Raw genomic sequence first — 8,905 nt, 5'->3', positions numbered from 1 at the left:
TTTTTGAAATATTTAGCTTTATTTTGAAAATCTTGCGCCATTCAAATGAATGGGAAAATTGTACTTCAGCATAATTTCAGCTATCAAAATGTTCAGCTCTTCAAGGACATTCATGCTTCTAATATACCTTCTTCCATTCGCAATTTTTTTGAAATATTTAGCTTTATTTTGAAAAACTTGCCCCATTCAAAGGAATGGGGAAATTCTACTTCAACCTAATTTCAGCTATCAAAATGTTCAGCTCTTCAAGGACATTCACACTACTATTCAGAACTTTTCAAAACTTCATACATTTTAAATATTTAGCTTTATTTTGAAAATCTTGCCCCATTCAAATGAATGGGAAACTTCTACTTCAGCACACTTTCAGCCAGCAAAACCATTAAGGTGTCAAAATATTCAGCATTTTCAGGGCGAGCTTTCAGCACTCAGCATCCATACGCATTTTCTTCAGAAAATGCGATTTTCTAGTTCATGTATGTCTTTCATCTGTCAAGCCTAAAAACTTTATAATGTTCGTGCACCTGCTCCTAAAAATATGCAGTTGTAAAACTAAACAATGTCAGTAATGCTAGCTGATAGTTTTGACCCTCTTACCTCTAACTTGCTCTCTGTGTGAAAAACCTGAAACTCTCACAGCCAAAATGACTTGCAGTCATGACTGTCTGTACAAAAATGTCTTCTTTATAGTATAATGTTTTGTAGCCTACTCCTTATTAGGTTTTCAATATGCAGCTGCACCATGTCAGAGGCCAAGTGTGACTCTTGAACTCTTGCGTCAGTGTATGCCAGACTGTGTTTTTTCTGCATATGCCAAAGGAAAATATACTCTCCACTGATCAAATCTATAGAAATGTCATAGGGCATTATAATTATTACTCCCACTCTATAGCCTACTAACTGCAGTGCTGAGGAATTCAGACAATAACTTTGCTTCCATTGGAATGTATTTTAAGAGCAACTCCAATTTCAGTACAGAATCTAATTATATTAATTTTATACTCTACAGTCTATGGGTAGTACAGATAAATCCACTGTGGAAAGCCAGCAGAGCAATTGGAAATTTACAGCTTAATCAAGCCAACATACCTGTAATAATTACAAACTATCATTGTGTTCAAGGTTGGATTATGACCTGAAAACAACAAAACAAACAAACAAAACAAAACTTGGGTTCACACAAATGTAAAGACGTAATATTTCAGATGTAATTTTATGCTTCTCAGGATTAGACTTGTGCCTTATTATTGAAAAACTCATCAGATATCAGAACAGCTCCTTAAAGAACCAATTAGGGTTATGAGACACGGGTCAGACCCTATTTAAACTCTGTGTGTGTGTGTGTGTGTGTGTGTGTGTGTGTGTGTGTGTGTGAGTGAGCATGTTCCAGATTGATAGAGACTGTGAGGGAGAAGAAGAGAGGCAGCAGAGTGGTATTTAATTTTTCAAGATGAGGGATTATCACAGAATTTGATCATTCCACTCTGATCTCAGGATGTTCAAGTCACAGCTTGTCCCAAATATTAAACTCTCTGTCTTTTGTCCCATTTTCCCTCAATCCCTGACACACACACACACACACACACACACAATTTCACACATACAGATGCTTGCACCATATCAGCTGACCAGCTTCTCATTGAGTAAAGTGGCCCCCTGAGACTACTGTCAGGGTGGTGTGTGTGAAGCTTGGCCACCTGGTCACCTCAGGGGATGGGTGAGAAATGGTGAGGTAGTGGGAGGAGGATGAGGAGGAGGAGGTGGTTGTGGGGGGGTGGGAGGGGGGATCTGGTGGTGTGATGCCAGGCTTTACCATCTTATGGAGGCAGCTGAAGAAAGTAAATGAAAAACCTGTTACATCTAATCTTGAGTACCAAGAACAAGTAGCACACAAAGTCTGATCCCTCATGTTTACATGAATCTGGATGAGCTTAAAAACAAACACACAGAGATGCCGACAACACATTGGACACCCTACAACATTTCTTCCTCATATGCACTGACATGCTTACATTCCCTGGGGCTAAAAGCTCAGTGATTGTGTCCTAGGCCGGATGGAGGGCTGACTGGAGGGAGGGAGAGGGGGAGGAGGAGGTGGTAGGACATACAAGCTCCTGATCTGCACTCTTATTTTCAGCCTGCAGATCTGCACCCAGGACATCTGGGTCACATCATTACTGCAATCTTCTCCTTGTTCATTTACAGCATTATGGGGCTTAGAGCGACAGGCCTGCACACAAACATTCACACAAAGCACATACACGAATACAAACAATATGTAGAAGTTGTGAACAGTAAAATCAGTCATGTCTGGAAAAGATTAAAATGATGGTTAGGGTCTTAATTAATCTCATTGAAGAGACTGAGTGGTGTGACAGGGCTTTCAGATGCAGTCACACTGCCCTCTAGTGGCACAAATCAAGTGTTACGGCAAGTTTCTAGTTCCGCTCCTTGACCGACAGAGGGCGCCGCTGAACGACAAATTTAACGGCACCAATTAATTCAAAATATACAGAAGAAATATGTCTTGCTTTAGTGTGTTTCAGTATTGTTCAAATCAACACAAAATAGCCTTCTGTAAATAAACTTGCCTGTCCTTGTCTGCCTGCGTCACATTATATCTGAGTACGTTACACTGATACTTCACTTTTGCATATTGATCTCAAACCGTTCAGTGTATACATAACAAAGCTGTTTTACTTTGCTTTTATCTGGAGTGCTCAAGCATTGCCAACAAGAGCTAAGAAGCCAGTGGGTGAATATACCTGAATATAGCACTAAGTGTTATGAACAGGGGGTTACCGCGTGACGTCGCTGGAGGAGGTACAGGAAGTCTTCTGTCATCCGGCTGATGAGGATTAACCTGGTGTCACCGGGAGCATCTAAAAGCTGTGCTCCAGGTGAGGCTCGAACTCACAACCTCGGCATTGCTTTGCTGAATACTGTCATATAAGTACCGCGCGCTAACCGATTGCGCCACTGGAGCCTGGATAATCAAAGCCAGGGATTCCGTGTAAGACAGAGACAGGCACCTGAACGTAACGAATGTTTTATTTCGATTTATTTGTGTTTTCAGTCAGTGTAGAAACACCAATGGTGCAGGGTGGATGAGAAATGGAAGTCACACTGGGTCCAGCAACAGCCAGCATACACAGAGCCGCTTCACGTGCTGCGTTCAAATGCCTCACAAAACTTCAAATGTCCTTTGAAAAGTTTTTTAATGTACCATATAAATAAAATTGTTAGTAGGCTATTATTATTTCAGAAGGAAGCAACTGATAGGAATAATAACACCTCACCATGCTTAATTTCTTTAAATGAATCAGTTTGACAAAAAGGGAATTCACAGTGATAACTAAAATGTAATAAAAATGCTTGAACACTATCCTCATCTACAAAAAAAAAGCAAAATAAATATGTAGATCCCTCAAATCAAGATGTAGCTGGCAAATATAAGCTGTAAACTGCATGACATGAAACATAATATAAAAACATACAATACAAAGACAAATCTATTAATTTAAAAAAAATAAAAGCTGCAAAGTGGTGAATTATTTTTGTTACAGCTCCACATTGTGATCTGAAACAGATGCAGAAGTGGTAGAAATGCACTTGAATACACAAGTAGCAATAACTCAGAATTAGGAATTATAACAGACTGCAAGAAGCAGTGCCAAAAGAAGAAGTTGTAAGCAAGTGAATACTAATGCAGTTTGGGTGGCCACATATTTTTGGCAGACACATTGTACAGATGACACATTTTATGTCTATAGCAAAAGGGACTGCACAACAGGTTCAATGTAAATATTGTCATTCATGTTCTTCCTTTTTTCTAAATTTTACCTTCAGGGCAGGGAACTCACAAGCTGTGTAAAAACCACAGTGGAAACAAAAACACCTGGCAGCTGCAGCAGCTGTTGAGTCTCATTTTTAAAACTGTGACAAGAGGAAGAGTGGCAAATGAAAACCTTTGTCACCAGAACAACAGGGGCTGTGTCAACACAAATAAACACACACAGTGAAGTACACTGAGCCTGTACACTTCCAAGAACATGAATTATATGCGAGCGCTCTTCGTTCATCATCACTGTGTCAAATTACCATATTTTTGGGGGGGTATTTTACAACACACAGGGCACAGTGTACATCAGGCCCCATCTATCACACTCCTCTTCAAGAGCAACACAAAGACAGAGACAGAGTAGGTGGTTGAGAGACGGGACAGGCTGTCTGATTATAACACCAGGAAATGATTCACTGAGACTGGACACTATAATATGGCATTTTGTTTTGTTTTGTTTTTTTATTCTCAGCATATTCATAATTCAACACAAGACATACAGGAAACACTAACATAAACATTCTGAATGAAAGAGAAGAAATCATGTGACCCATATGTCACCTCAAAGACATGCGGCAGCGATGCCAGTTTTAAAACTTAGAATAAACACACCTAAAGGTGGGAATGTGTACTGGCACCTTTTTGAGGCCCTCTGGCAATATTGTCGTGCAGCAGGAAGAGAGAGGGAGGTCGGAAAATGGGACAAACTTGACAGCTAGCATTAAAGAACAAGTGCAATGAAGAGAACAAATATTAGCAAAAAGCAAATACCTGCTGGCAAAGTTGCACTTTTGTTTGCCTCAAAATGTTGCTGGTACATCACAGCCTTGAGGAAAATATGTCAGATCCATGCCCTTTTCTGCTGCAAAGGAAGTGCTTTAGTACCCAAGTTAGGGCTAGGTAGGTACAGTCGCCCATAGAAATAGGATGAGTAGATTTACAGTGCTATAATGAGATATACAATATATTATACACTGGTTCATGAGGGAGGCTTATTTCTACTTCTCCGCCTTGTTATATTTCCAAACCTGCAGATCTGTCATGGACAACTAATAGCTTTTAGTGCAGTTATGGAAGGCTTGTTATATAATTTCTCCAGGTAAGCATTGCTCAGCTTCACCACTGGTTTAGACTTCAACAAGTACGTACAAATTCGGAAGGTAAACACAATTTAAAGTTGCCGATTTTTTAAAGGCTGCTAGTTCAGTCTCAGTATAGTGCATTTTCTTTTTTTAATGTCAGCGTTGGACATTTGCCTCCATTGTTAAAAGAACCTCAGCCCCCACAAATGCAAACCCACCCCCTCCCACCACCCCAGCCCTCTCCCAAAATAACTTTATACAAACTGATCGAACTTCACAACAATTCACCATCAACACAAAGGTCACACTAAGTTTTGTCATTATGTCCTTCCATAAAAACTAAGAACAACACACGCCAACATCCCCTCACTGTCTGATGTGTTGTTGGCACACATACACACACACACATACACACATACTCTCTGCCTTTCGGTCACACGCTCACATGCACCCAAATACAGTATGTACAAACACATTCCCATGGGAGTAAAGACAGGCAGCACTTGCAGTCAGGTCAGGTGTATGTTTCTATTGCATCACGGCTCATCACATCCTTCTGTTGCCAAGAAGTTACTGTAGACAGCTTGTTTAAGAGTTGTCAAGAATTATAACAGTATTTTAATAAGGACTAAAAGCAAAGGAGGATTTGAGGATTTAATGAGAATAGAGGGGGTGAGGATTTATTAGTGCGAATGCAGGTGTGGAGGTCGGATCAGTCATGGATGACGATGGGGCCTCGCATCCTCAGGCTGGGGTGAGGTGGAGGGGCCAAGACGAGCCCCTGTGGTGGGCCCTGGGAGACCCTACGCAGGGTGACCTGCTCGCAGGGCTGCCGGCAGGCATGCCTCAGCTGGGAGCGGGACAGCAGCCGTCTGGCCCTCCTGGAGATGTGGAGGCAAGACAGGACAAATGTACAGTAAGCGCAGAAGAAAAAACAATGCTTCAAAGCCAGTGAGTAAAAACACACTGACAGTTTGCTTTTGATCATGGCAACAGTAGTTAGCATTAGCAACCAGAGCAAGGGTGAATTGTAACCAAGTACATTTACTCAAGAAGTCAAGCGCACAGACAATTAGCAGGACAGGTGCTCAAGCTCAAAATTGACATATAAACTGAAAGCCTGTCTAAGATTTGAGGCAAAATATTAACATGTAACTACAATAAGATCAGATGAATGGTTAAACCTTTGAGTGTGAACTTATAATGGCTCTTGAATATTGTATTGACAATTGACTTGCCAGCAACTACCAGCAGATTTTGTGTCACAGGAGTAAGAACTGATCATCTACTGGGCTACAACTTAAAGGTTTTGTATGAGCAGATATACTAAACACTGCAGGAATCACATATTTGCACAGTTCCTTGTTGATGCAGGTCTATGAGTTAAAGCGTAACATGCCTTTAATAATAAAAATAATAAATAATGTCCAAAATATAAAATAAAATAAAAAAAACTGTTCCACAAAAATGGCACTTAACAAGTCAGAGGGTACTTTCACACTTCATTACAATTGCCAGATTTACTCATTAGTCAGCTAAAGCTAGTTTCGGCCTGGAGGCTGCACTTTGAACATTTTGTCGCAACCAGGCATTTACGTTGTTGCTAGGAAACAGGACATGGTGGGAGGGGAAAAAGCAGCTGGGAGTTTCACTTGACCCTCTAAGCTGAAAAGAAATTAGGGACAGCATCTGCATGCTTCTTCCACCACCGAGCATCTTCTCATCAACTCTCAGAAAAAAAGCCAAAAAATGTCAAACTTTCCTTTCAGGTGGATTTTAACGGCTTTTACACTTAAAGGGTTTTAGTTTTGTGATGGTCTTCTGTTTTACAAGACATACAAGAGAAACTCTGTAATCTAGAGCAGCTTCATTCATCATCAAACTCTTTGGATTTACCTGATATTTAGATAACAGCTTAAAATTCAGTATCCAATCCATATTGTGTCTTTATGTTTCAGCAAGCTACAGCAACTACACCTGGAGATGATGTTTGTCTGATTATATTGTTAATACACAATAGTACTTCTAGTTCCTTCTTACTACTGTAGCCACTGACAGGCAGTAGTATAGCTGCAACCGTCTGCACTGCATAGAAACAATGCCGATCTGTGAGCTGGGGGCCTTATGAGGCAGCTTATTTGTTAGGTACAAGACATTACTGGTTTACCAGCGGTTTGACAGTGATGCTTATTTAGATGAGGTGTAAAGTGGAAGCCTCAACAATAATAACTAGCATATTCGAAACATAAAACTGAAAGAAAAAAACAAATTAGCTTAAAACAGAAGACCTTGAACTTCATGTTATTTGAAATGATTTAATGTGAGTAGAAAAGTTGCATTCAAGAGCATCGAATTGAAAGCCAGGATTTCACTAAAGCAGAGTCCAACCTCTACTGAGCATCAAAACAGAATTACTAATACATGTCTCTGTTATGAGACAAGAGAGAGGAAGATCTCGGCAGGATTTTCAGGCTTATAAATGAGCTCCGTGGTCATTCCCAGGCTGTCGTGGGGCTTTGTGCTGCGAGAGTAAGGCTCTTTGAGCAGCCCACAGCAATCAGCAGCACTATACTCACGCCCATGGGGTGCACTCACAAGTGTTGGACAGCACTAATGGAATTCATTTGAGGATAAATGCAAGACACATGACCACACTATATAGGTGGTTATTCATGGCTCCCTTTAGGAAGTCAAGAAAAAACATTTTGAAATTCAATGCACAGCTCTTTATGTACTTTCATTTCCGTCCTCTTTCACTGCTCGCAGCAGCACCGGGGATGTTTTTCTTGTATTGTGAATGGGAAAACATATCAGGTCCCAACAGGTCTCTGCTGTTAATAAAATGAGCACTCAAACACTCATGAAAACTGTGTATACATAATCCATTCAAAGTGCATGCAACAGTCGTGCATCTACACACCCATCTTCCAAATACAATGTACTCTGAGATTGGCTATTAAACATACAGTACATACTGTCACTTAGTGGTAGAGCTGAATATAAATGAGAGAAGAGGAGGACAGATTTAGCTCTGGTGGCACATTATCTAAAGCTCTGCTGTTTGAATGTTCAGCTGTTACTGGGAGGAGGAAGGCAAACATGTAAATCTGCCCTCAAACATATCAATCTGCCTCATTTACATTTCGGGTCCGCCTTCCCTCGTTCTGTTATTTCTCCATCCACATCCAGCTTCTTCTTCTACAACTGTAAAAGGTCAGAGCCTTCACTCAAGCAAAAGTACTAATAACACAATGTAAAAAAAAACAAAAAAACTCCATTACTAGCAAAAGCCCTACTTTCAAAATCCTAGAAGTATTATCAGCAAAATGTACTTAATGTATCCAAGTGCTTAATCTGCAGAAAACTATCCTGTCTTAAAATGCATTTTATTTATAAGTTTATCATGTTTTCATGTAAAATCTAAAAAAATAAAAATCAACCAATAAATAAATAAAGATAAATTTGTTGCATAAATAAGGAAGGAACCACTAAAATACTTGCCTGTTCCTTACAAGTGTTGGTACACATCCTGTAGCTACACCAGGCGAGCTCCACCCTCAGGAGGATCAACACCAACAAAGCCGCAGGACCAGACAGGGTGTCAGGCCGGGTTTTGAAGCTACAGTATGTGCTGACCAACTGGCAGGAGCTTTCCTGGACATTTTTAACCTGTCCCTGCATCTTGCTTTAGTCCCTGTGTGCCTCAAGTCCTCCATCATTGTGCCTGTGCCCAAGAAATCAGCTGTCACCTGCCTCAATGACTATCGCCCTGTTGCTCTGACACCAGTAATTATGAAGTGCTTTGAGAGGATCATTCTAAAGCACATCAAGGACGTCATCCCTGTTGGTCTGGACAGCCATCAGTTCGCCTACAGAGAGAACCGATCAACAGAGGATGCTGTCTCAATAGCACTACACACTGCCCTGTCCCACCTGGAGCATCCTAACACTTATGTCAGGATGCTATTTGTTGACTTCAGTT

General features: G+C 40.6%; 1 protein-coding gene, 1 long non-coding RNA gene and 1 other non-coding gene across 4 annotated transcripts in view; all 3 read right to left on the bottom strand.

Annotated features, from left to right (window-relative positions):
• Nucleotides 1-1,763: 1,763 nt before the first annotated feature.
• On the bottom strand, nt 1,764-3,072 carry LOC109962997 (uncharacterized). Its single transcript, XR_002275346.1, has 3 exons — nt 2,803-3,072; nt 2,013-2,230; nt 1,764-1,829 (listed from the first exon to the last, which is right to left on the bottom strand). It is a non-coding gene; the product is annotated as an uncharacterized LOC109962997 (long non-coding RNA).
• On the bottom strand, nt 2,893-2,986 carry trnai-uau (transfer RNA isoleucine (anticodon UAU)). Its single transcript has 2 exons — nt 2,949-2,986; nt 2,893-2,928 (listed from the first exon to the last, which is right to left on the bottom strand). It is a non-coding gene; the product is annotated as a tRNA-Ile (tRNA).
• Nucleotides 3,073-5,155: 2,083 nt separating the features above from the next.
• mta3 (metastasis associated 1 family, member 3) overlaps nt 5,156-8,905 on the bottom strand; it is a 21,395-nt gene continuing 17,645 nt past the window's right edge. Inside the window, exon 19 of one of the 2 annotated variants that reach the window (XM_020605121.1) lies at nt 5,156-5,804. In XM_020605121.1, coding sequence (XP_020460777.1) covers nt 5,636-5,804 — 169 coding nt within the window. In that variant the 3' untranslated portion in view covers nt 5,156-5,635. The remainder of the gene's footprint in view (nt 5,805-8,905) is intronic. The other variant, XM_020605122.1, reaches the window with a different exon arrangement.

Source organism: Monopterus albus, unplaced genomic scaffold (assembly GCF_001952655.1).
Source record: "Monopterus albus unplaced genomic scaffold, M_albus_1.0 scaffold69.1, whole genome shotgun sequence".
Taxonomy (NCBI): domain Eukaryota; kingdom Metazoa; phylum Chordata; class Actinopteri; order Synbranchiformes; family Synbranchidae; genus Monopterus; species Monopterus albus.
The sequence above is the reverse complement of the archived record's forward strand: the minus strand, read 5'-3'. Positions and strand labels throughout refer to the sequence as shown.